This window comes from Ciconia boyciana, chromosome 1 (assembly GCF_034638445.1).
Source record: "Ciconia boyciana chromosome 1, ASM3463844v1, whole genome shotgun sequence".
NCBI classification, from domain to species: Eukaryota; Metazoa; Chordata; class Aves; order Ciconiiformes; family Ciconiidae; genus Ciconia; species Ciconia boyciana.
This window is the reverse complement of record NC_132934.1, coordinates 134444370-134471872: the sequence shown is the minus strand read 5'-3', so window position 1 is coordinate 134471872 and position 27503 is coordinate 134444370. Positions and strand designations below refer to the sequence as shown.

Genomic DNA, 27503 nt, shown 5'->3' with positions numbered 1-27503 from the left:
TGTGTTCAACTTACTGTAGGCTAAGCAAGCTGCTGCTGTTTAGGCATTTCGGTACTATGCTAAGGGAAAAAAATAAGCCACCTTTTGAAAGGTTTTATATTTGGAAACTTGCTGCAAGGTTCCTCCAAGCCTAACACTTTAGAGACCCCAGGAACTGGGATGTGCTGCGGGTATGAGAAACTTGAGCATTTGGGAATAGCAAGATCAATCTCAAGTCATTTCAAAGTAGCCCGGTTTTTATACTGCCTGCTTATATGTAATACTATATACTGCAGAAGCGGTGGTCCTTTTGAAAGTAGGAGACCTTCAGCGAAGTGTTATATCCAGTTATCGGAATAGTTTGTGAATGGAGCAGAGGAAGGGAAGAGGCATCTGGCAGTACGGCGGCGTGTGCGGTCTCCCTTGCGCTTGGGCTATGTCACGGTTTCTGCTACAAATGTAGGGGTTTTTGCAAGGCTTTCAAATTGGATATAAAAATTCACTACAGCTTGAAATTTGTCAGGCAAATGCTCTATTCCTTCCACAGCGTTTATCATCTGTCTTGTATATATTGCCCTTGGGAGTTAAAGACACTGGTTTCAGGTCTGTGACAGGATTTTTTTTTTCAGTTGGTCTGATTTGTTTTTAAATGAGAAGAAAGTGAGTTCTCTCCTCCCCGGAATGGATTGCTAACTACAGGCTGTTGACAACAGCAATATAGTTAGCAAATATATGACTGTAACGCAGCTTTTTGCAGGTGATTAGCCTGTGCAATAGGCAGACCGCCGTGGTATTTCTCAGCTGGACTAGTTAAGAGAACCGAAGTACGATCAGCCAGGCAAGCCGCTGCATTTGAGAACGATGGTGCTGTGTGCCGAAGCAGTGTATACATATTGTCAATGTCCCATCTATAACATGCCATTTTGCGCTGCCGTAATGATTTCCTTTCCCTCTCGTTCCCCCAGGGCTTAACAGCCCGGATGGGAGCTTTGACACAAATAGGTTCACCTCCCGGAAGGATCCATAATGCAGTAGTGGAAAATAGAAGAGTACCTGTTGCATGAGCTGCATCAGGGCCCTGTTACTCCTCCGGCGTCTTCTGAAGTTGTCTGATGAGATGCTCTTATTTTAACTGCTCCTCGGCAGCGTCCAGCCGAGGATGACCTCCACGACGTAGCTCCCACAGAGTGGGAAGTACGGCGGGGCAGCGCGTAGGTGCGTGGTGAGCGGGGGACGTTGCGCAGAGGGATGAGGAGCAAAGGCTGCGGGTGTAGCTTTCATGCCGGCAGGGATACGCCGGTGTAGCCCTCCCTCTTCTCTCTGGCTGATACCAGAGTGAATCCCGCCCATCTTTCCAGTGTCTTTCTCACCTTGCCCTCGGTCACTTTTGAATGGTGCCTCCTAAATCTTAACAGGGAGTTGCTGGGCATTTGAGCCATTTGGGAGGGAGGGGGGAGAGGGCAGGGCTAAACTGGGATGTTTCCTCGGTGCCCCTCGGAGGGGACAGAGAAGTGCATCCCCGGCGGTTCCCCTTTGGTGATGACCAAGGGGGCATCGAGCCCCCTTTCCAGAGGTGATGGGACCGCGTTTGGGGTCTGATGGTGAGCTGGCAGGAGGGTGAGGGGCTGGTTGCCTTAACAAACGGCCTGTGGGTCTCCTGCGCTCGCCTGCCCTGTACCTTAGAGGTGGTCACCATCAGCCCTCCTGCGAACAGAGAGGGGACAGGTCGCGCCGGCCCTCCTGGTGCCTCTGCACCTGGCCGAGGCGTTTGGGGTGTCAAACGCAGCACCACGACGGTGAAATGCAGGGGAAAAGGTTAGTTCATTAGCTGTGAGTTGGTTACTCCTCCGCCCTTCCGTGCTTGAGGATTACAGTACTAAAAGGGTGTGCGGGATGGCCAGGATTGTCAATCCCAGCTGCCTGAATATGTGAATCAGTGAGAAATGTGAGAGGCAAACACTGCTGAAATCATCCGTGATTTGCATGCATGGGAGAGCCAACCTGGACATTATTTGTGTATTAATAGCTCCATGTATTTGGTATATGAAAGCTCACTTTGTTCAAATACATTTTCTTCTCTTCTAGCAACAAGACACCAATAACAATACGGTAAAGCCTTTATTTGTGTATGGCTCGAACTATACAAAGCAAAAACTGCAGGATGGAAGACAATTTATTGTTCATCGGTCTACGTCAATATGTGTCCTCGTTGCCCGTTTGTGTATTTACTGCAGAAGGATGCAGAAAGATGGGTCAGGCTTCGGCCGCTGAGACTGCTGAGGAGGGGCAGGCCCAACCCTGAGCTCCTTAAGAAACCCACGTCTCAGTAGGGTGCAGGTTGGGTGCCTGGTTTCATGGTGCGTCGAGGGCGATGGGCCATGCTGCCATGCGGCGGCAGGATCAGCCCAATGGGGACCGGGGCGTGCAGGACCTGGCGTGGAGCTCTGGTCAGATGTGGGCCCTCGGGGGTGCTTGGCAGGTCTGCCGCCCTCCCGAAGGGCGGTGGGGTGTCCCCGGCGGGGGTGCTCTCACCACGGCCCTTGTTCATGGGCTTCTGCGGAGCAAAAATTCAAACGTTGCTTCTGGCAGCAGGATCAGTGACAGCGAGCGGCAAGTTTTGGCAAAACACCGAAGTCCAAATCCGTCCATAATTTTGTCCCCAAGCTGTTCCATTAAGTCAAGATTTCTAATCTTGTTTTGGTTTTGATACTGTGTTTGTACTGAAAGGAAACCCAATTTTTCCAGGAGATACTGAGCAGGGCATCCCACAAAGGGGGCATCTGAGACCCTTTCCATAGCGTGCACAGTATAATTTGCATTCTGTGTCGACAGCGAGGTACAAGCCGGGGTATGGACGGGCAGGAGAAGCGCGGGGATGGCTGCGCAGGGCGCAGTGCTGCTGTCCCACAGGAAGGCACGCAACAGCCCTGAGAAAAGTCTGTTGCACAGCCATCAGCAGGAGATAAAAAAAATAAGCTGGAGTTATCACCACCCCTTTCATGGCATTTCTGTACAGCTAACATACCATTTCCTGTGCAGTTACACACATCATTGCATAGTGCTATGAACTTAACTCTTATCAGCACCCCGGTGGGAAAGCCCGGGTTATTTACAATAGGGCTCTTTTCAGCGTTGCAAGCTTCTTTTCAATTAAAACAAACAGCAAATTAAATATTAAATAGATAAGTAGGGAAAGTGAAATTAATTGATTTTTCTGGCACTCAGGTGTGGTAGACAGGAAACTTAAGGCAATTTCACTGAATTATATTACCTTCATTTGTGTGTATTAGGTACATAAAACTTGTTTTAAAAACTGGGTAACTCTGAATACTTTATGTGCAGTGAAGCAGCAATCTTAAAAAAAACCAAAAAAAATCAAACCCAGCACATACTTCAGGATGATTTTTACTAAAAGAGAAATATAGTATAGCTATCACTGTTAATACCAGCATTGAAAATTTACTTTAGTTTAAGTAACCTCCATGTTGACTTACGGCTTTGTACCGTGTACTCAGTGTACATAGGATAAAAAAGGAGTCCGGGAACTACAAAACACCTCTTTGGACAACTTCAAACCGTCTCTCGATCCCAGATCTTCAAACATTTCCTCTTTTGAGGCTTGGGGACTTGGATCCTTTTCACTCTGTCTGCTTACTGACCTTGATAATAGGTGTTTAGTGTAATACATGTTTAGCAGCCCTGGGATTGCCTCCCGGGTGAAACCGAAAATTGCTGTGAGGGGGCAGGGGGCAGGGGGCAGTTGCGCTGGGACTCTGCTGTACCTGGCAGCCAGCTGCTGCCAAGCTGCGGGCAGGATCAGGAAATATTTGTAAGTCTATATATGTATATGTTTTATTTTCTTCTGTAGCTATCACATGCTCAAGAAGCAGGTGCACTGGAAGTGCGGAAAGGTACACATCCGCATGGGAAAGGTGAGGGGGGGAAAAGCCCACCCCAAGTCCATAAACCGGGGTCGAGAGCTGCACCTCACCTTCCTCTCCTTCTCCTTCCCCACACGGTGGGGCCCTCCCAGAGGCAGCATAGTCAACAATATGTATTTGTAGATCCCAGAAACATATAGAACTCGGTGTGGAAAACAGTATTTGACTATACTTTAAAAAAAACCCCAACCAACCCCACAGACATTTCTTCAAGGTGTCTGATGGTGATAGATGAGCTCTTCTTCCCCTCATCTAGATATTTCCTCTGCCTCCAGCCCTGGCGCTTTTTAAAGCAGCAATGAGAGGATTTTATTATGTTTTATACTTTCATCTTCGGCGGTGATCTGTCTCTCTCTCGGTGGGTCTGTACAGCATGCTAATCCCTCAAGTCTCTTACGCAGCGTAATTTTCATCTTAATTTTTCTATTTCTCAACGTTAAATGGGTTTGCCAGGGGAACAGGGGGTCATTTCCTGTCCCCGCCAGATCATTAATTCTCTGTGAAAACACCGCGATCTCATGCTTCTCCAGCAAACAGAAACATGGGGAAGAGGCAGTGTCATGTGCAGAATACTCGGCTGTGCTGCAGCAGCTGGGGGAGCAAAGATGCTGGTGAACGCTGCAGAGACCACAGGGTTTTAAAATGGTCATTTTAAAAAGAGGGAGGGAGAGATCATAGAAGAGCAGTAGAAAATGGCTTTTTAATTCCTTAAGAGAAGCAACATCTATTTTTTTTCAGCTTGAATCTGCTGAGCAGTCTCCTCATTGTCTTCATTTTTAGAAACGATTGCTCTTCTTTTTTTTTTTTTTTTTTTTTTTTCCAAAACAAGACTGGCCCAATTTTTTTTGGTACTGATACTTGTCACTTTCTGAATAAGGGATTTGATTTTTGCTCCTTTTTTTCAGTGCTTGGGCATCTCTGCGTGCCTGTAATCTGTCTCAGCCAAGGCTGGAAAAGGAAACAAACAAAAAAACGCTCAACCCTCTATTTGTGAATGTTTTCTGTAGAACATTTCATGAGATGAGAAAAATCCGGAATTATTCTCCCTAAGCTAGCAGCAGGAGGGGAAAAGAAATGACTCATCTGTTTACTTTAAAAAATCCTTTTTAAGAACTCAAACGCGCCTGATAAATGATTAGCATTTTCCCCAACCAGCCTCCACTATTAACTCCCGACGTTTCTGTAGTCTCGCGCTCGCCATGGCATCTCGCTGCCAAATCCAAGGATTTACAGGTCTCAGGAGAGACTCGGGAGATTTCCTGCTTCCCTGCCTTGGCCATTTTTTAGCCTTTGTTCGTGGGGTTTGCTTTTTCCCCCCCCTCTTCCCTGTCCCCTCTTAGTTTGCAGGTTTGTCGGTCTTACAAACATCTATGAGAGCAAATAATTTCCGTAAGTGCCAGCGCCGGCGGAGCTCTTCGTGTGTTGCCAGACAGAGACGCGTCCCCAGGCTGGGACTCCTCACCCAGCCGATTTCGGAGAGGCGCTGCCCTCCCTATCACCCCAACGCCCGCGTGCCTGCGGGACGCAGGGAAGCGCCTCGCTCCCACCGGCCCGGCCAGCCGGGCAGCAGCGATGGCACGCGTTTCCTTCGTAGGGAGCGGGATTTGGCCGCGTGCAGGTGAAAAATGTAAATTTGGGGTGCAGCGGTGCTTTCCCATGGTAACGGAGTTGAAACCGGACAAGTTTCCATGGTGATTATTACTACGGCAGGATGCACCGCGCACTTCGGGAGAGGCACGGGCGGAGCGGCCAGCCCCCAGCCAAAGTCTGCCGGCGGCAGCTCGCAGGGCGGAAATTATTTATCCTTCTGAATAAATGGATGCGCAGCGCCATTAGTTTGCTGCCTTTTTTTTTCAGGGGAAGGGAGTGTTAATCTTTTTAGAAAATAGGCTGCAAATTTCACCGCGCTCATGAAGGGAAACCATCTCTGCCCTTTTTAATTGCCATTTGCTTGGTTAATGTGAAGGGTTGTGCTGTCAAAATAAATTTGAAGTTGCTTTGATTTTTTTATTTATTTTTTTATTCTTCGTGTCTTTTGTGACTCAGGTGCCTGGTTCACATGACCGTCTCCATCTAGCTCTGTGGCAGGGTGAACGTTGGGGTTTGGTCTGGGTTTGCTCCTTTCTCATCCTGCACACAGCAGTTTCGGAGGTGCTGTACGCAGCGGGCGACGCTCGCCTGCTTGCCTTTAGTAAATCCCACTGGGAGAAGAAAGGGATGAGTATTTTAGGGGAAGCGAGGACCCTTCACCCATGGCGGAACATTTCTTAGCCACGATATTTTTAGAAATGTTTGGTTTTGGGGCTTTTGTTGAGTTAAAACAGTGCGCTGTCGCTCGGCTCTGCCACACACTGTCATTATGTGAAGCTTTGTTTAAAAACGTGAAATGGACGGCCCGAGTCCCTGTTTCAGGCTGCATACGGGGCGGGGGGGTTGGCTGCAGGCAGCCCTTGAGGCCTTTTAAATTATCTGTGTTTACGGCTAAATATAAGTTCCTCAAAACTCTTCGTACAACACTCACGGATGTGTGTATATCTAGCATCTCTGTGTATGTACTACACTGTATTATGGAGCCGTTAGCCTGACGCGTGGAAATGTTTAACGGCTTTTCTTTGGCGATGGGGTCTTTAAAGGCAATTGCAAATATTATTTTAAGGAGGAGATTTATGTGGTGCCTAAAATATGTCTCTGGTTTGCAGGCCAAATTATGCCCGTGCCGATGCTCGTGGCAGCCCGGAGCCGCCGCGGGTCCCGCTGACGGCGATGTAGAGGCAGCACCGGCAGAGCCCCAGAAGCCCTGCGACATGGAGGAGCTGTACAAGGACGCCCCAAACCTGCCCATGGACGTCACCAGCTCGCCCTCGGCGATAGCCAACAACAAGCTGGAGAACGGGGTGGCCCAGCTGATCACAGCGGAGGCCTGGAACATCAACTCGGCCGACCTGATGAAGAAGGCCCTGTCCCCGCTGGTGACCGTCCCCGCGCCCTCCATCCTGACACCGCCGGCCGAGTCGCAGAGCGGGGTGGCCCTGAAGGTGGCGGCCACCGTGCTGCAGCCCATCTGCCTGGGGGACAGCCCCGTCGTCCTGCCCATCCACCTGCAGGTCGCCGGCAGCGCCGCCCCGCAGATGCCGGCCACCAACGCTGCCACCCCCTACGTCATGACCAGCCAGGGCCCCGTCCCGCTGCCCGTCCTCCTGGAGCAGCACGTCTTCCAGCACCTGAACTCGCCCCTGGTGCTGCCCCCGGGAGCCGCCTGCCCCGCCAGCCCCCTGCACACCGGCCTCTTCCCCGGCGCCGCCGCCCCCGTCGGGCAGCCCCAGCTCCTGGACCCCAAGCCCTCCGGCCAAGCCCAGGAGCCCGTCCTGCCCCCCGTCTTTCAGACGCCGGGGTTCGCCGCTGTCCTTCAGGACCTGTTTCCCTCGCAGGGTGCCCTGGGCTCGACCCCCTGCCAGCCCCCACCCGACTACGCCACCCTCCCGCCCCAGGCCTTCAGCTCCCCCCTCTCCCCGCTGGTGCCCCCTGCCACGCTGCTGGTGCCCTACCCCGTCATCGTGCCCCTGCCCGTCCCTGTCCCCATCCCCATCCCCGTCCCCATCCCCGTGCCCCACGGCACCGAGGCCAAGGCGGTCCCCGACCCACCCAAGCCGCCGCTTTTCACCCCCCACTCCTGCAAGGGGACGCAGACCCCCCTGGAGAAGGAGGAGACGAAGCCCTTCGACCTCCTCCACCCTCGGGAGTTTCCCCAGCTGAGCCGCCACACCGTCATCAAGATGGGTGGCGAGAACGAGGCGCTGGACCTCTCCATGAAAGGGCCGCCCGCGCCCCGGGCCAGTGAGGCCGCCCTGCCGCCTCCGCCCGAGGACGGGGCCCTGGACTTGTCCCTTGCCTCCTGCCGCAAGCCAGGGGGGCCCCACGGGGAGGTGGCCGGTGCCGGCCCCGCCGCCGTCGAGGCTGGCGGTCACCCTGCGCCGGACAAGCTCGCCGGCCCGGCCGCCCCCTTCGCCCCCTGCAAGCCCCCGGAGGCGGCGGGCAAGGCGGAGGGCAGGGGGCCGGGCGGCGGGCCGGCCGAGCTGCTGCGGCAGCCGCAGAAGTGGTTGGTGGAGCAGGCGGGCAGGGCGGGCTGCGAGCCCAAGGCCGGCAACAACATCGAGATCGTCAGCACCTCGCAGACAGCCAAAGTCATCGTCTCCGTCAAGGACGCCGTGCCCACCATCTTCTGCGGCAAGATCAAGGGCCTGTCGGGGGTCTCCACCAAAAACTTTTCCTTCAAAAGGGACCTGCCCCAGGACTCGGTGCTGCAGTGCTACGACGTGAAGAGCCCGCCCGAGCCCCGGGACAGCGCCGAGGCCCTCAGGAAACCCGTCAAAAACAGGAGCGTAAAGCTAAAGAAAATGAACTCGCCGGAGATACATATTCTTCCAATCAAGAAGCAACGGCTCGCTGCCTTTTTTCCAAGAAAGTAAATTATGGGTTTTTAGAATTTTAAGATTATTATGAGAAGAAGAAGAAGAAGAAGAAGAAAATAATAAAAAAGATGCACTTGGTTTTAAACTCATTTAGAACTTTAAACTATCTTTGTAAGTTATTTTTGGGGGAAGGGGGAGAGGATCAGATGTAGAGTCCCTATAAGCTGGGTTGGTTTTTTTTTTTCCTTTTGGTTTTTTTGTTATCGAATTTTGACTTTTCATGGGAAACTGAATAAAAAGCAACCTATTTTTCAAGCAGATTGCACATTTTGCAGCTTTAATGGAGTAACGGATGAGTCAGAGGGGTAAGAGCTATTTTCACTGCCATAAAGTGCTTTGATGATGTAATTCTTCATAACGGCCGGAATGGAAATTTCAAAATAAATGTTTGTACGTGCTAATTGGTTGCGGCATTTTTTGTCATTTCTGAATTGCTTTCAGTGTACGGAGAAGGTTTGGCAAAAAGTCTGTAAACTGTAAAGCGCCGCAACTGACTTGTGACGAGCCTAAAATGTTAAGAAAAAATCACAGGCTAAGAAAAATTATATTGTCCCGCAGCACTGTCGGAGAGCACGTCGCAACAGCCGCTAACGATGCGCCCAAACGAGCTTCCGGAGGAGCAAGAGCGAGCGGGCGGTGCAGCCCAGCGCGCACCTAACACCAGCTTCATTGCGAGGGACCCACAGGAAACATCTTAAAATATTAAGTAATATTAGCAGTCATTTGAAAGAGAAAAGCCTAAAAGTCAGGGGAATTCGGTTGCCAGGGGGCAGGAGGGGAAGGAAAAGTAGCATAATTTTTCCCAGCCTGACTACAGCTATATGGAAAAGTTGTTTATTGTTAGTTTTCTGAGTTTCTTTGATGGCTGAAATCAATGCACATGAGAGAGCAGAACTGTGTAACTTTATCACTCGGCAGTGTACAAGCCGCCCACGTCAATGGAGAAATGTGAATGTACAATTAAAATAAAAGTTCTGGTAGGTTACGGTTTTGCACTTGTGTATGGAAGTGAGCTGGAGATGCATTCTTCTATGCATTCTTCTCTGTTGGCCTTCAAGTTCACACGGCTCGCTTGTAAAAACCCATCCTGACGGAAGAATGAACGTGAGAGCAAGAGAACAATTTTCAGTGGGCGCTGCCTTTTTGTGGTTATACCTGTTAAGCAGAAAAACTATTTTTTATTACTTCAAATGACATGTTCCCATAGTCTAAATAAAAAAAACATCGTAAACCCAGGAGCTGGATGCTGTCGCACGCTAACCGTGCCTTCCTTCACCTAGCTGTAGCCAAGCTACTTCCAAGACTCCTCTTGGACAGTTTTGGGAAAGTTTTTGCAGTCATTCACGCAATGAGAAGTTGCCCAAAGAAGCGGCTTCAGGGTTAGAAGTCTAATCCCATCCTTAGGCAGCGGTGTCATGCCAAAATCTGTTCAAACTTTTGATGCCGACAGACACCAATTCCCTATTCAGGAAACGCATCTGCATTAGGAGGTGAGGAAAGGCACGCTGCTGCTCTCTTACTGGGCTGAAGGATCGCTGCCCTCTTGCTTAAGATGAAAATGAAGGACCTGCACATAAGCGTAGCATCAAATTCTGTCAAACTCTTGCTTTTTAAGTGTTTTTAAAGCCTTTTATTTTTCCCAAGGCTGGTCGACTGACAATGTGTAAAGTGTTGATGGACTCATTAATGTTTAGTCATCCAACTGGTTTTTTTGAAATATTTTTTTTTCTTAATTGAAAATACTCTGCTACTTTGGTTTGCTCCTTCCAAGAAACTGCTGATGCAATGTGTCATCTTCTGGTTATTGCAGTGCAGAGGCTCAGGCTTTCGCCAGCCCTTGGGCCGGCCGGCCCAGTTGTCACTGCCCCACTCTGTTTCAGCTAGGCCCATTCCAGAGTGTCAAAAACCTTCTGAAAATGTAGTTTTCCCCCAGGGCTACACCCGATTATTTAAAAAGGAGGTTGTCACAGGATTAGCTGCTGTCATTTTTATTTTGCAGTTGACAGAAGCAAGTTCAAAAGAAGTTTCTGGGATTTTTTTTTTTTTAATTTTTTAAATTTATTTATTATTTGCTTCTCACACTGGTGGTTACACCTGCTGCACCGACCGCCCCGATCCCTGCCATCCTTGTGCGAGCGTCATCCCCGCAGCATCCTCAGCAGGCGGAGGGAGGGTGTCCGGCCGAGGCAGGGCAGCGCCAGGCGGTGACGCTGGCTGCAGGCGCCGAGGTTTTCCCTCCTCTCCTTCACAGGCCTTTACCGGGAGCTATAGTGCTCCCAGGTTAACTTCAATGCCCAGGCTACCTCCTGGCCCGCTCTGCACATAGCGGTCTGTTTTAACTTAATTTAGACCAGAAACCCTGACAACAAATTAGGCTAAATCAGCTTTATGCCATTATAAACCCATACAAGCACTGTCAAAGCACCCAATGCCTACAGGCAACTAATTCACTTTAAAGCCAACTGGTACCAGTTATAAAGGCAGACCAGACCAGCAGCCACACGGCTGCGTCTTCCCCCAGACCATTACAAGAGTAACTGCAACCTCTCCTCTCTGAAACACGGCTGAGGAAAACCAGAGCAGGCTCCAACTATCCTAGTGTCCCCCTCTGCCCCCCCAGGACCAGCTCCCCCAGCTTTACGGGGCCGGCTCCAGAAGGGCCAAGCTCCCTGGCACTGCTGGTTGCCACCAACGTCCCCGTTGCCACAAGGCAACACAGGCTGGAGCCACCCCACTGGAAATGGACGGGCAGAGCAGAGTGGGCTCACCCGCCCCACCGCCTGGCTTTTCCATTGCTTAAAGCAGTGGCAGGGGGGATATTGTGAACAGCATCTTTCCGGGAAGGCATAGGGCAGCTCTCGCTCCCGCCCCTGCTATCCGTTCATGCAACCCCAGCCTTCACGGCTGTGCGGCGGGAAGAGGAGCCACGCACCGGCACCTCTCCTGATGCTTAACTCTGTTGGGCAAATGACACTAAGTAGGGACCTTTGCCTCCCACCATCCCTCGTGTGTGAAGCACGAGTCCTACATCCCGTCGGCACGGGGGAGAAGCGGCCACAGAACAAGGTACTTAATTACACCAAGATTGAGCACTTCCACCTCCTCCTCGCCTCTAGCAGCAATTACAGATTTTGTATATTGGGCCATTAATTTTCTACAGGGCTACATTTTAACTGCTTCTGAAATTTCTGTATGAGGAGAAGGACGCAGAGCTGCACTTGTGATATATGGAGCTTCCATTTCTGGTGGCTGTTAATGGAGACATTAATACCTCTTGCGAAGCTGAAGGGAAAGTCATTAAGCTGTAATGGTAGGAGGAAGATGTTTTACAATGATGGGTATATGCAAGGTAGAGAGGGGAGCAGTGCAGACCCTCAAGGGCACCCCTTGTTGGCTCCAAGCTTCCTTTGACTTGGACTTTGGGTGGGGGCTTTTGTTGGGGGGGTGAGAGGGGAGAGGGTTGCAGGGGTGGGTTTCCTTCCCCTCTGCTCTCTTCCCCCCGTCAGGCAGGGGCTTCGCAGGAAGCCAGACACCGAATCCGAGGAGGGGAGCAGGGCTGCGCGTCCCAGGTGAAGGCCACGGTGCACGGCAGCCTCAGGGGTGGGAGAGCTTGGATGCACCAGCCTGGAGCTTTCCCCCGCAGGGCAGCCGGTCCCCTTCCCCTGTGCTGCCCAAGGCACAGCCCCAGGACGAGGGGTGCACGGCTAAGGCTTCAGCACATGGAGTTAGCTGTTAGCAACAGAAATGAATCCAAAAGAAGAATGAGCAGCTTCTCTGGCAGAGAACTTACCTGGACCGGGTGGTTTTTAGGCTGAGAGAACAGACAAGCAGTCAGGTAAGAAGCAGACAATTACAAGCGCAAGGAAAAGGTGGAGAATAGGGAGATGAAAGCAGGCAGCGGAAGCTGAGATAAGAGCCACCTCCAGACCTGTGAGCATCGCACCTTTATTAAAGTTAGCAAGCAGCCAGCCAGAGAACAAAAGGGAGAAGCAAAGCTGTGGCCCTTGGCCACGAGCAGATGACAGACGGAGACAAGGAAGGTGTCAGCTTCAAAGACAAGGCTCCAGGGCCACTCAGCTTAGCGAGAGTGGGAAGGACGGTGAGCACCGAGCGCTGGGAGGGTAACGCTTTCTTGGGCTTGAAGGCAGCTGAGAAGCCATGGCGCGGGGAGACAGTAGATCAAATCACACACACGCAGAGCACGCAAGGCAGTGCGGCCCTCCTGCTCCTGCCCTGGCACAGCAGGTGACGGGGAAGAGCAGCAGCAAACCCAGCCTGGCAGGAACAGGAGGGGAAGGAGAACAGCAAAGGCACCCGTTTCTGCGTATCACAGGCCTGAAGTAACGTGGCTGTCCTACCACCCCCGCTCCTATCTGCTGTATAATCGATGTGCCGATACGTCTCCCGATCAGTGCCAACTTTTCTTTTTTTTAACCACTTCTACCCATTTTCTGCTCAGCCCCCTCAGAGCACCGGGATAATTACACCACCTTGCACATCCCTGCAGAGGTTTGACCCACAGGGGCTCAAGGAGCAGCTTCACGCACCTCTTGCGTGCGAAAGCTTTCAGGGAAACTGGCTGGCACAGAAGTGGCCACCGAGCACCGAAGGGAGCGATTGAGAGAAGTCCGTGCCCCTTCACTTGCACAGGACACTCAGGACAGCGATCTGACAGCAATAAGCGACTCGTTAACAGTCCTTATGAAGAATCTCAGACAATGAAGATAGCATAAAACAACATTGCATAATATCCTGGTGCCAGATGTTTCTGTTTCTTTTTGTGCTCAAGTTTATAAAAACATGCTGAAGGGCTCAGTCAAAAACCTTTTTTTCCTCTGGCTGGGATTGGTTCCTGCCTTCCCGAATGCAGCCAGCCTGCCAGCGCGACATTAATGATGTTAATTTGTGCAATTTGCTTTTTCACTCACCTTTCACTTTTTTCCCAGCGCTTCCCCCTCCTCTTATTTAAAGTTGCATTACTCTTAGACTATACCACATACTCTTAATACTGAAGTTTGCAATTCAGAGTACTCTGGGACAGTCCTACACACAGAAGAAAATCCCCTAATTTTAGTGCGGAAAACATATTTTCCACAGTTGTTAAAATCCTGGTATCACAGCCCTGCTAGGAAAATCCACTCTGTTGTTGAACCATCTGAAACATTTCCTCATATTTGGGGAGAAAAATTACTAATCGCTAAAATATTTAGCACTGCTTTGTGCCCATATACCCCAAGCTCTCCTAGAATAATAGCATAATATCCTTGTACTGAAATTATTAGGATACTTTCAAACTAAGAGGGGAAAATGAAAAGAGCAAACAGCAGGGCACAGTCTAATCAAATATCTGGAAGGGAGCACTACTTTCCAGGTAAAATATTAGTTTTCACTGTTAAGAAGTGCATGCTTCCAGGGAAACGCTGGTAACAGACACATCACATCCCCGCCTCAGCCTGTGCTCAGCCCCCCTTGCTCCTGGGATTACTAATGTTCCTTAGCCCACAGCTGTCTCGAAACGGTCGCATTTTCTGCATTGTTTCAATATCATCCTTCCCACCACATCCTTAAGAACTGCGACAAAACGTTGCCTATCGTCGGTCTGGCATCTCGCAGACCAAGGGTGTGTCACTGACACAAAACAAGGAGGTCCTTCTTTCTGGAGCTTTAGTACTGCAAGAAAACCCCTAAAAGTCCCATCAGTAAGCATGGAAAGCTATTAATTTTTGAGGCTTCTGATACACGAGTAATTTCTTGTTTATTGAGGAGAAAAAACCCCTACCTGCAGTCACAGTTATAAAGGCATTGAGTGGATTTTTCGTTCTTTAAACAAATGTTTCAAAATAAGTACCTTGAAAGCTTGGTCCATAGAGCACAGTCCGGCATAAGAGAGCGCCTGCCTGCCCTTCAGAGACCCTCCACAGCTCAACCATGACAGCGCAAAGCTGCCACACTCAATCTTAAAGCCTGATGATGCCTATGCCACACTCGCCTAGCACCACCCGTATTCCTGTACAGGGGCATCAGAGCAGGGTTAAAAGAGATCAACAGAGTATTTAAATGCTGGCTGTCCACCTTTCATGACTTTAAAGAAGAGATACGCAACAGCGCTCTAACTGTGGGACAACGAGGATCTAAGAGAGCAGAAATATTCTCCATGGATAGCTTTTTGGGCTAGATATTCTGGACATCTGGACCTTCAAGTGAGACCCCTTGTGTGGTAGACCACGGGACCTGGCCAGCATTTCTTGGTTAGTACAATGTGCACCTCACCATTTCCTTCTGAACGCCAACTAGGTCTTTCAAGGAAGGACTCAAGTAAGGGGATTGTTCCATCTTACTTGCAACAAACAGCACTTTAGGTGGGGAATTAGCTCACATACTGAAGCTAAGCGAGATGGGTATCCAGGCTCCCATAATAGATACTGGAAATCTAGTCAATAAAACCAATAGTCAAGAGAGCTATTGATTTATTTGTAAAGCAGATGTTGGCATCTGGTCAGATCACTCATACTCTCAACTCAGTCAGCTAGACCTCCACGGACTACAATGAGAGAGAGTCTAGACAACTATGATATAAAGACATGAAGTTCTATGAAATTAAACCCAATCCTGTATTCCTAGGTTTTGGCTCTTTGATTGGTCTGGCTTTAGAAGAAATCACAGCAAGAAGGAGTTGGTAGCAGCAGCTCATTCAATTAGGAAGAAACAATTTAAGGACAGAGAGAGGATGCCCCAAGAACTGGGTAGGGAATTACAAGGACTCAGCCCATGTTTTCAGATGATACCATCTCAAGGTAAAATACTTTACAAAATACATTATAAAATACAAGGTAAAATCCCCGATGTGGCTCAAAATGTTCATCTCTACCTTTCCTCTTTAAAATCCCAGCTCAATGCAAACAAAGACACTAGTTATGACTCAACAGTCAGTGCATCCAAATCTGAAACAGTTTAAGTTAGCATATCCACCTGGTTTTCTCTTTTCTGGTTTTCCATTACTTCATTCTTCATATATTTTCCTTCCCATGTTTATTGCACGCAAACCCTATCACTCATCCCAGGCTTCCATTTCTGTTTTCTTTCAAAACATTTAAACTTTCCCCAACCTGTTCATTTCCTGTAGCCAAACACCACCCAGGCAAAAACAGTTTACAATTAATACACTATGGTAAATGCAAAGATGTATGAAAGTAATACGCTGCTTTTGGCTGAGCAGTCCCTTGAAAATAAACAAACTGCTGAGAGCATTCACTTAAAAAAAACCCCCACAACAAACCAACAAATACCCCCAACCCCTCACCACTGCCCATTGAGTCTAATAAGCAATGTGTCCCAAGTACATTATGATGACCCATCTAGGACCTCACCCCTAAAGCACAAGCACAAACCAAGGGTAGACTAAAACTGAGCATTTGTTTATTAATTTCTCCCTCCCCACTATTTTGTTCATGTGAGCACAGGGACTGAACAAAAAGAGAGAGACAGATGACAGACAGAAAGGCAGTTTGTAGACCACACCTTGAGTAACGTCACCCAGGTGAGAGACATCTGTTCATAACAGAGTACCACCAGCATTCCCAGGCAAGGAGAGAAATCAGTAGCAACAGTTAGTACATACATCAGAGATCAAGCAAGCAAGCTGCAGAGTCCTTTCCTTATTTTTCAAAACAAGCAGAAGCAGCACATGAAAAGATCCATCCCTCAAAATAGAGGGTCTCCAGTAAGAGGAAGACCTGCTTGGCAGCAGTGGTTCGGAGAGATGGAAGTTGAGGGAAGAAGTGTTCAGACCTGTTTGAAAACCCCACTCTTAGGGATCTGGACAGCATCAGCACAGTTGCTTGGGGAAACAGAGTGCCTCCATAACTACCAAAAAACCCTAAATATGAGAAAGGGAGAAATCCAGTAAAATTATGGCCTCTTGCATTTGAACACCAGACTTTCTAAGGTGCTCCACCATTCATTAAGAGTTTCCCAGTGCCTTGCCAATTGCCTCAGCTTCCACCTGGGAAGGTAGATGAGTCTTTGTCTTTCCAATTCTTGACCTCAGCGCCGAGACTGCCAACGCAGGGTAATGGCAATTATCATGGTGGTTTTGTGGTGTAGTCATTTCCTTCCAGCTGTCATAACCAGAAAGGAACCATTGGCAGAGAGGGTTTCTGCCAGCTTCAAGCTGTACATCTGTTCGCATTGGTCTGTTCACACAACATGGGATGCGATCTCCCTTTCCTCTTGTGCTGGCATCTGTTTGCTCGTACTGTTTGTCCTGGAAGGGCTTTGATTTCAGAGGCTGAAAAGTGAATCTCTATGGATGAAAATGTCTTCAAGTATTTTAAAAAGAAAAGAAGTAGAGGTGTGCAGCCTTCACCATCAGCACTAAACAGTTCCCCTGCAGATAATGAAAGCTGAAATAAAACTAGCAGTGGTCCATAAAGCTACGAGGAGAAGCAGCTCATGCAGGACTCCTCAGCTTGTACAGCAGGACTGGGAGATTCTGGAGCTGGTGGAAGCTAATTCTGATTCAAATGGGACAAATTACAGCTAATCAAAATGATCTGCTAGGACAGGGATGGGTGATTCATGTAAGTGAGGGATTTAAAAGCCTACTGGACCACTGTAATGGCAATTTTAAGCACGCATAGGACTCCCATCATCTACACAGCCACGGTAGTGAGAATTTACTTAGGACAAACTGTCAGAGGAGAAAGTTTTAAAATATATGTATTTTGCTACTTTAAAAAAAACCTCAACAATCTGTGAGGTTCTCAGTGTAAAAAAAAAATTAAAAAGATATAAAATGTCTCAGTTGCAGACTCAAAACACAGTGAGTTTACAACAGACTGTTCATATTTTAAGAAGATAAAGTCTCAAAATGGCTCTACATGACCTTTGAAACAACAGGAGCACTGACAGTTGGGGAACAAGATCCCAGGATTACGGGCTAGTTAGTAACCTTTACAGAGCAAAAGATTATAATTGAGGCTGGAGAAAAAAGCAGCAACCATTTCACCACAGAAATGGATGTGAAATCAGCTTCTGTCTCTGCCTGCATCACTCTTATGCACTTCCAAACAAGCACTTTTACTCACTCCAATAGTTTTACGTGTAACAAAAAGAGAGGAGGAATATATGACCTTTGAAATTGATCTCGAGGAGGCCTTCCCCCCCCCCCTTTTTTTTCTTTAAACCAAGCCAGCCTAACTGTACGTAGCTTCAACTTGGCAGAAACAGCAGCAGAAAGATGAAGATGCCTGTAACTTTTAGAAAAGGTTCACGCATCTAATGTCAGAATTAAATGCTCATTTTACTCTATCATGTAACTAGCCAGCCAAAGAAAAAATACAGCTATCCACTTTAAAAATGTGTTTAGTAACGTGATACTGCATTAAAATAGGCTATGCTCTACAGGCAACAAAAGGAAGACTGGGGAAAATGTGGGCCCACTGCTGAACGAGATGGGGGACCTCACGACACAGGACGTGGAAAAGGCTGAACTACTGAATGTCTGCTTTGCCTCAGCCTTTACTAGCAAGACTGGCTTTCAGGAATCCCAGAGACCAGGGGGAAAGGCTGGAGCAAGAAAGATGGACCCTTGGTGGAAAAGGATCAGGTCAGGGAATGCTTAAGCAAACTGGACATACATAAGTCTAAGGGGCCTGATCAGATGCACCCATGAGTGCTGAGGGAGCTGGCAAATGACATTGCGAGGCCACTCTCCATAATTTTTGATCGATCATGGTGAATGGGAGAAGTGCCTGAAGACTGGAGGAAAGCAGACATCACTCCTATCTTGAAGAAGGGCAAGGAGGAGGACCCAGGGAACTACAAGCTGGTCAGTCCCTCCCTCAGTCCCTGGGAAGGTGATGGAGCAGCTCATGCTGGAAACCATTTTCAGGCACATGAACAAGATGATCAACAGGAATAGTCAGCATGGCTTCACCAAGAGGAAGTCATGCTTGACCAACTTGATGAACTTCCATGATGAAATGACTGGCCTGGTACATGAGGGGAGAGCAGTGGATATTGTCTACCTGGACTTGAGGAAGGCCTTTGACACTGTCTCCCATAAGATCATCACAGACAAGCTGTTGATGTACGGGCCGGATGAGCAGACAGTGAAGTCCATAGGAAATGGGCTGAATGGCTGTGCCCAGAGGATGATGATCCGTGGCACAAAGTCTAGTTGGAGACCAGTGGTGTATGCCAGGGGTCAACACTGGGCCCAGTCCTGTTTAATATCTTCATTAATGATCTGGATGATGGGGCAGAGTGTACCCTCAGCAAGTTTGCTTATGACCAGCAGGAGCGGCTGAATCATCAGAGGGTCATGCTGCCATCCAGAGCAACCTCGGCAGGTGAGAGAAATGGGCGCAGAGGAACCTCATGAAGTTGCGCAAGAGGAGGTGCAAAGTCCTGCACCTGGGGACAACTCCAGTCACCAGTGTGTGCTGGGGGCTGCCCAGCTGGAAAGCAGCTTGGCAGAAAAGGACCTGGGATGTCCTGGTGGACACCAAGTTGACCATGAGCCAGCAATATGCCCTTGCCACAAAAAAGCCTAATGGTGCCCTGGGGTGCATTAGGAGGATGTTGCCAGCAGGCCAAGGGAAGTGATCCTTCTCCTCTCCTCAGCAGTGGTGAGGCCACACCTGGAGTGCTGGGTCCAGCTCTGGGCTCCCCAGTACAAGAGAGGCACAACATACTGGAGAGAGTCCAGCAAAGGGCCACAAAGATGATGAAGGGATGGGAGCACCTCTCCTGTGAGGAAAGGCTGAGAGAGCTGGGACTGTTCAGCCCAGAGATGAGAAGGCTCAAGGGGGATCTCAACAATGTATAGAAATACCCGAGGGGAGGGTGCAAAGAGGACGGAGCTGGGCTCTGTGCGGTGGCAGGACCAGAGGCGATGGGCACACACTGAAACATAGGAGGTTCCCTCTGAACTTCAGGAAATATTTTTTCACTGTGAGGGTGACCGAACCCTGGCACAGGCTGCCCAGGGAGGTTGTGGAGACTCCCTTCTTGGAGATACTCAAAAGCCATCAGGACATGGTCCTGGGCAACTGGAAACTGGCATGGTCCAGGTGGCCCTGCTTGAGCAGGGGGCTTGGACCAGATGACCTCCAGAGGTGCCTTCCCACCTCAACCCATCTGTGATTCTGAGCAAGCAGAGGTGCACGATGGGGCTGAGAGGCGCGGAGGGGAGTGCGGCAGGACTTTCCCAGGAGCGAGCAGCCCTACAGTTTGGCTTTTGGGGAGCTGCCGGTGAGGAGATTTTTGCCCAGGGCCACGCAGGCAGCACCTCCCCACCGCAGGTGCTCAGGGTAGGGGCGTGACTGCTGGGTCCCCGACACACCAGTCCCACCACACTGCTGCAGCTGCCAATGTCCCCATCCCAAGGGATTATGTCACGCTCCGGGAGGAGACATCTGCATGCTACCAGCAGCATCAGGAGAAAGCTGACTTAAACAGATACTTCTGCAGATACTTTCAACCTCAACTAGTTCTCTATTCTGTGACACACTACTCAACTCTTAGTGAGAATGGGGCAGATACAAGACAAACCTAGAAACACAAAAAGCTGTAGATACATAACCTGCTATATTTAATTTGAAAACCCTCACGTCTATGCTGAGAAGTATTTTTAGTTTTCCCTGTAGCATTGCTTTCTATACAGCTTTCTATACACTTGTTACTTCCAGTTACTATTCTAAGTCTATTACAGAAAAAGTTTTTAAAACTTATAGTTTCAGAGTAACTGGTATAGGAAACTTTTATGCATGGTTCTCTAAGTGGTCTAGACAAAAACACCAAGCAGACTTAAGATAATCTTTGATAACGCAGAACAGAAAAAACCCAGTCAGCTGAAACTGGAAACAGAATAGATAAATGCTCTAACACAAATTATCTTAAAATGGTGACTACCAGCCTCTGCTTCAAGTTGGCTGGACACAGAGTGTTCTGACTCCTTAGTTATGGATGTCAAGCCATTTAAATTAAAAATTATGTACGTTATAGATTCACATATGCATACATATGAATAGACTTTCATTAGTTACTCACGTTTAAATGAAAACATGATCCCAAGTTGGCCCACTGGAATAATACATGAATAGGAAAAGGTGACTGGAGCCCTTTGAGTTAAGCAGGAAGATAAACTATTAATTAAACAGTGCACCCATGTTTCAATTCTCTGAATTTCACCTCCAATTAAAGGAAAGACAAGCACAAAGAACCATGGTGTTTCATCTGAGCAGGTTCAAACTTCAAGATTTTAGTCATCCTTACTCGGGCCTTCATTTTTCTCCTGCAGGAATACCTGACATACTCAAATGTAGAATTTCTGTATTACGTTCAGGGCATACACAATCACATCCACAGACTCACATAAAACTGTCATCAGAGTTACACAGAAGGTTAACATTGCTTTTGAGCAATTTATATCCCTGAGTGACTGGAAAGGAAGAAGAGTTTCTACAAATACCATGAGTATTCAGGTGAACATCTTTGCCCCTATGTCTACCACCTGAAGTAAAAAGTGCTGTGCCTTACTAAAAGCAACAAAAAAGGGGAAGATGCTCCATCCTTTGAGCCAACATTTATAACATGATGTTGCTGTCTTTCACTATCATTCCTGAAAAAGTCTTATGATATGTATACAGCCACAACAAACTTGTCAGAAGTGCCGTCATGTCAACTGCAACATGCAATCACCCTGCCATGCAGCACTCTTCAATTTCAATATTGCATAGGTCCTCTGCAACAAGAATTGTGAGAGCTGCTAGTCCTCCCAGGCAGTAGCATTTTCATTTCAAACAGAAGAGATCTTACGATGTACTGAGGAGTTATGGCACTATCTTGCAAGATGACTGAAAGATACTGAACCAGATAAGCAGATGGATCCCTGTTGACAGAAAAGCAACTCAGAGAAACAAAGAGAATACATCATGTTGTCTTCTGTATCAAATATGCACCAAAAAGATATTGAGTATCTTTTGAGAGAGATCAGATGAAAAATGCCTCTGGACTATTGTTACTACCAACTTCCAAGTTCCATAATTTGCCTGCGAAGGATTTAGGTTACCATTAACCCAATTTAAGTTACTTCTCAAGCGCAGGCTAATCACTGCGAACAGCCACCAGAACAACAGACTTCTGTATCATAGAAATAAGAAAGCATGAAGTATATGCAGTTCAAACCTATCACCATTAACTGCTTTGATTTAAAATACTTCAGGTCTTCATCTGAACACAGGACAAATAGTTTTTAGCAATCTCTTCCCCTCAGTGATTATATGAGAATTCTGTAAGCTGTAAGTGGCAAAATGCTATATATTCAACTCTTTAGTTTTGCATACTTCTAAGTTGTTATTTTGAAAGCATAGACCAACCCAAGTTCAAACACTAATTGCTTCAGATAAACAATGTTGGAATGGTTTTACCCTTTTAATTAAGACTTCCTTACATCAGATGTTTACATGAACTGTCAAGAACTGCCAAACGCCAGATAAGATAGCTACCCTGGCCTACGCAAACAGTGCTCACACATATACGCAACGTCAAACAGAATGGACAGTTACAACAATGAACAAACTATTTTATTTTTGTTGATAGATAAGAACATCCCATTGAAAATAAAGAATAAAAAAATATATTCTGCTACAACACTTTGAACGCTTGAATTTCACGCTATAGCACACGGTGAAATTCTGGTACTGCAACATCACAGTAATCCCTGTGCACACGGGTGCACAGAAAGCCTTGAACAAATATTTATACCCATAATAGTGCCATGTACAAAAATGTCATTCCATAAAGGCCAAACAGAAAATTTAAACGACTTTGTTTTTCTTATGCCATTGGCAACGTAAAAAATGAAAACTGTTTCCAGTCAATTACTTCCACTTAAATCGTACGAGATCTTTTTACACTAAAGAACTCTGAAATTCAGCATAACAAAGCATGGAAGAAGTAAAGTATAATAATATACTGAACATGTAGGGCATGATGTTTTCCTCGATAGATAACTAACTTTCATATGGTTACACCAACAATCAAGTCAGTATTTTCCTAACACAAAGAGAAAATATTTTTTCTCCAATCGATGTTCTGACCTTTTCTTACTATAAAGAGCATGCTTGTATTATTCATCTAAGCATACATGCACCACAAAAGATATGCAAAACAAATCAATATAGATAACCTTTAGTGTCAAATGTCTAATGATGTAATAATAAAAACAATTCTCAAAGTCGAAATGACTTGCTAAATTAAAATTGCATTGCAGTCACTTAAACGAACAAAATACTTGGACACTTGTGAGCCACAAAATTTATTATTTTGCAGCAGTATCTCTGCTGAAACCTGAGGAGTATCAGACTATTGGTAAAGCAAGGCATTTTTAGAAAAGGAATTTGTAAAAAATACATTTATACTATATGCTTTCATATAAAAAGGCAGTAAGAAATATAATAAAACTACCGTTTTAGGACTACACCTTCCCTAGCAAATAGTTTTTATCACTTGCGCTATTACATACAGTACATTCAGTTTCCTACACAGAAAGTATATTTTCTTGTCCCTGATGTATATTACAATTGGCAGTGACAACAAACTGCTTTATTATCACTACTCATTCTTGCAGCTTATACAAACAGCACCAATTTTACCCAAAAAAGGCTTATTGGTTACATAGTAGCACTTCCTTATAGGAAATAAAAGCCCAAAACATCAGAACCAAATGTGTCTTTCCAGAAATATACCAGAATATATGGCTCAGAGTTAAGGGATGAATAACCAAGAGTATTGCATAGTACAAGGATCTTGCCTGTATGAATAAACCCACTCTTTGATTGTTTGTCACCTTCTGACTCCAAGAATGGACAACAAATTAAACAGGTGCTAATGAATATGAAAGTAGTACACAACTAAATTCACTGGTAAAAAAACAACAAGAAATTGTACAGTTCTCTCTGGCACAGTGCAAAGTACATGTTAAAAAACTGAATACATATGTACAGTGTGTATGTATATTTTTGATATATATATAGTATGTATTTCCCCGACACATACACGTGTATATATAAAAAGCATGAACACACATATCCATGCCAAATATAGCAAAAAGATGGAACATTTAAAATGTGGATGCGTTGTTCCAGTTAAATCAGTCTGTCCCAGAAATGGCTGTTTATACAGCCAGTATGCCCTTCCATGAAACAGAAATATTTATTGCCTGCATAAATTGACAATATACCGTACATTTGTCCTCATAACTTACTAAAGGACTGATAATCACACTTTATAAAAGCTTATATTTGTATTAAGCCCTCTCCTCCATAACCCTTCCCTCCCCACACCTCCATCCTCCATAACCAATTCATATGGCTATTCCCTTTGTAGAAATCTAGGAAGAATAATCTACAATAATATACTAGAGTATTACTCTGCTGGAGGACCAGTCAATGTATTCACTACAAAGATGAGATCTTCTATTTTAAATTTTTCTTGCAATATAAAAGTTTACAGCCACCCCTGTAAAAATTATTAACACCTGATGCTGGTTTGTTTTTTATTTTCCTTTGGGATTCAGCTGTTTTGGTTCTGAAAATTAACACGTTGGCTGAAGTCTGTAACAGGAAGCGCACTTTTCAGGATTCGGAGAGCACCATTACCTGACCTGCCCGCCCCCAGTATGATCAACTGTTCTTCCCTGCAAACTTTCTGAAATAGTTTGCAAAATACTAGAATGTAATACAGATTTTTTCCCCCCTCTTTATCCTGAATGTCTTCTTTACATTTTGAGAGCAATTTCAAAAAATAAAGGTGATTTACATCAGCAAAATAGTTTCAAATAAAGGCGATGGCTGTGAACCTGAGAGCTTAGTGTGATACGAACACACGTATTTGTGGCATCCTCACTGGTTAGTACTTTCCTTGTTTAAGTCTTTCAATGTGGTAGCACAACTTTAGGGCAGGCCCCAGCTTCAGTCCCATATATTTCATTATCATATCACTCCTCAGTAAGAGTAGTGCCTTCCCATCAATTTCCTGCAGAAGAAAGAGAATAAACACAACAACATACAACTACTTTAACAAGCTGCATGGTAAAACTGGAAAAGTACATTATATCTGTTTATACTGTAGTGAAAATTTATCTGCTACATATAAAACAGTAACAGTATAATTTGATATTTACAGATGGCCACTGAAATTGAATTTCTTTTAGTATTTTTTAATGTATGATTAAGGTATTTAAGATGCTAAAGAAAACTATAGTAAGTAAAAGAAACTGACTGAACAGCCCTCAAAATTAGATACCAGCTGGGAAAAATAGTGAATGGGTCAAGGGGAAAAAAAAAAAAAAAAAAAAAAGAAGCTGCAAAGGAAGGTCTGTGCAGTTAGAGATTAAATGATCCAAGCACTGAGGCCTTGCACTGAACCTTGAACACAGCTGTGGGAGGATTCTGGCATGCACATGCAAACAGTCACACGGAGGAAGGGGTTACAGACCATCTAAATCTGTGAAATAAGACAGATCTATGTCCAGGTTAAACCAGACAGATTGTTAGGATCAAGACCAAGGACAACTTAGTCAGATTTCAACTGCCTAGTTGAGAAGCTGCTGAAATGTGACAGTCCTAAGCTCTTAGTGGCATTACATACCGTAGACAGGCAATTAGTTCCTTAAAACACCATAAAGAAAACCACTCTGTCTTATTTTTTTTAAAACATAAGCCTGACAAAACAAGTGACATCTAGTCTTGTTATACAACTAAGAATAAAACATAAGACAGGAAGCTCCGTTAAAAGTTATTTTGAGTTCTCCTTCCAATCCAGCTGACTCTGAGATTTAACTGTTAGTAGGAGCTGGTGCAGAATAAGGGTGAAACACTACTAAAGAGAAAGCCAACCTCTTTTTGGAGGGCCATATATATAATGAAATAAGAAAGCAGCTCTTTGCTGGGCAACCTGCCATAGAAAAGCACAGTGAGAAGGAAGAGGGGAGACCAAAAACAGCACAGAGAAACTGACACAGTTTCTCTCTCTAAATACAACATCTAGTTAGATCTTATGAAAACCTACATATTGTTTTTCAAAACAGATGAATTCAGCATTTCAACTGATTATCTGAATTTCAGTTATTAAAGACCAAGCGTAAAGCTAATGAGGCATAACAGCATCTCTAATTCGGGATAACCAGTCTCCAAAAGAGAGGTGTCATCTATGTAAGCCAAATGCCCCATCCTGTACACAAGAATGCCATCTTCTCTAGAGGTACCAGGGATGATGGGGGTACCATGGATGTTGGCCATTAGAACTTGGATACTTCCAGTATTGGTGTTATTCCATATAAGCTGGAAAGCAGTGGGTATTTACTTTAGTCTAAGACAACTGGAACACAGAGAAAAAATATACTGCAGGAGGAGTTTCAGGTGGAAAAATAATTTTCAGCCTTCCTCTAATATACAAGTAGAGCCTATTCTACCTTCAACTGCAAACAGAGTGATAGACATGAAAGCTGTATTTTAAGAGATTAACGTGACACGCAATCTACTAGAACAGAATGGATATGCATCATACATGTCTCCTAAAGAGTTCTGCATGTGGAGCTAGTGCCTGTGGATCAGCTTCTTTCACAAAATGCATTACTTCCTCTATTGACCAGGTGGAAGGATCCTTATTCAATATTCTTGAAGGCTCCCTTTTTAGTAAATTCAGATCCGGTCCAGTTGTGGAACTTGCAGCTTTTAGTATAAAAATATTGTGAAAGGAAGAAGTATTACTAGTCTATACAGGGATAACACATTTCACTTTACATAAGGCATCCTTAATATTAACATGCGGCTTTTATTATTCATTCTTTGCAATATATTAAAATGAAAGATGTTTTATTTTCCTCCCAATAGTATTGAATTGTTCCATTTGTCTTTGAATGCCTTATATAACTGCAAATATTTACAGCAGCATAAACATTAGCACTGTGACATACCTAGAGGGATTAGTTCGGCTTGTACTTGGCTCCTGGGTCCCAAGATGCCATTAATTGGGAATGTGGCAAAGGCAAGTTAAGCTGTGCAGACAGAGGGAGGGACAGGAGGAAACCCTATCCCTATATTTCAGCAACACAGTAATAGTTGATAAGATGCTCAGGAAGTGAGCTGCATATAACTAGCCCTCCTTGGTTTGGCCTGCTGCAGGGTCCATAACAGCAGTGAGAGGAAGGGCAACAGGTAAGACACTCCCCCAGCTTGCACTGCAGTATTAGTTCTAACAGGCTTAAGTTCTGCCTTTGCAGTTACGTTAGCAAGCCTGACATTCTTGGCAACAGCACAACATTTCAGTCCATATGCAAGCTTTTCTATGGCAAAGAACTTCTTTATTCATAACTCTCGGACTTTGTACGTTAATAAAAGCAGTTGTATACTTTGGAAAGTTTAGTTATATAGCATACCTTCAATCCGCCTCTGTATTCGATTCCTACTAACTTCATAGTAACCACTGCTCCCAGCAGAGCTCAAGGACAGCCTGCGCAGGACTGGGGCCGAATTTGACGTAGCAGTCACTGGCTGAAGGGAATTTCTGTAATATGCTGCACTCCCTGAAGTACGATATTCCGTGGAATTTCGACGGGTCGGGCTTGAAGGATTTACAGAACTAAGTGCAGAATCCATAGAGTCCTCAGAAAATCGGTGTTCTTTGGAAGTGCCGTTTTCTTCTATAGGTAATGTTTCTGCTACACAAAAAGCAAATATCAGTATGTTCACAGTGATGGATATTATACATTTGTTATTTAACTCCTTGCTATGTTCTCTTGAAGATACTGACAGATTGTAAACCTGTTAGCAAATCTCCTGCGAGGCAATCACTGCTGCTGAACGTTTGCCCCTTTTCCTCAAGTAATCATTGGGCTCTTACTGTATGTTTAAAACATTTTTTGTAGCAAAAGATTTAATATATCAAGTTTGAGACAGTCCTCCCATACATCATTTCAGTTGTATTTGTTAAACACTATGAACTGGGAAGTGACAGAGAAAATTTTTTGGGGTAAAATTGTCTGACTTTAATACTGATACATGAAGCAATCTTAGTCAAGCATTTTCATTATCTTTTTTTAAAGATA

The 27503-nt window shown here is 46.0% G+C and overlaps 2 protein-coding genes across 10 annotated transcripts in view; one reads left to right on the top strand and one right to left on the bottom strand.

The window, feature by feature from the left end:
- Positions 1–9334, top strand: part of RAI2 (retinoic acid induced 2) — a 47341-nt gene extending 38007 nt beyond the window's left edge. For 2 of the 3 annotated variants that reach the window (XM_072849197.1, XM_072849190.1), the window contains exon 2: positions 6620–9334. In XM_072849197.1, the coding sequence (XP_072705298.1) occupies positions 6725–8386 (1662 nt within the window). In that variant the 5' untranslated portion in view covers positions 6620–6724 and the 3' untranslated portion in view covers positions 8387–9334. The remainder of the gene's footprint in view (positions 1–6619) is intronic. The other variant, XM_072849182.1, reaches the window with a different exon arrangement.
- A 12680-nt stretch (positions 9335–22014) lies between these two features.
- SCML2 (Scm polycomb group protein like 2) overlaps positions 22015–27503 on the bottom strand; it is a 78368-nt gene continuing 72879 nt past the window's right edge. For 5 of the 7 annotated variants that reach the window (XM_072852675.1, XM_072852666.1, XM_072852691.1 and 2 more), the window contains 3 exons: positions 26835–27116; positions 25964–26127; positions 22015–24430 (listed from right to left, as the gene is read on the bottom strand). In XM_072852675.1, coding sequence (XP_072708776.1) covers positions 24305–24430; positions 25964–26127; positions 26835–27116 — 572 coding nt within the window. In that variant the 3' untranslated portion in view covers positions 22015–24304. The remainder of the gene's footprint in view (positions 24431–25963; positions 26128–26834; positions 27117–27503) is intronic. The other 2 variants (XM_072852683.1, XM_072852700.1) reach the window with 2 other exon arrangements.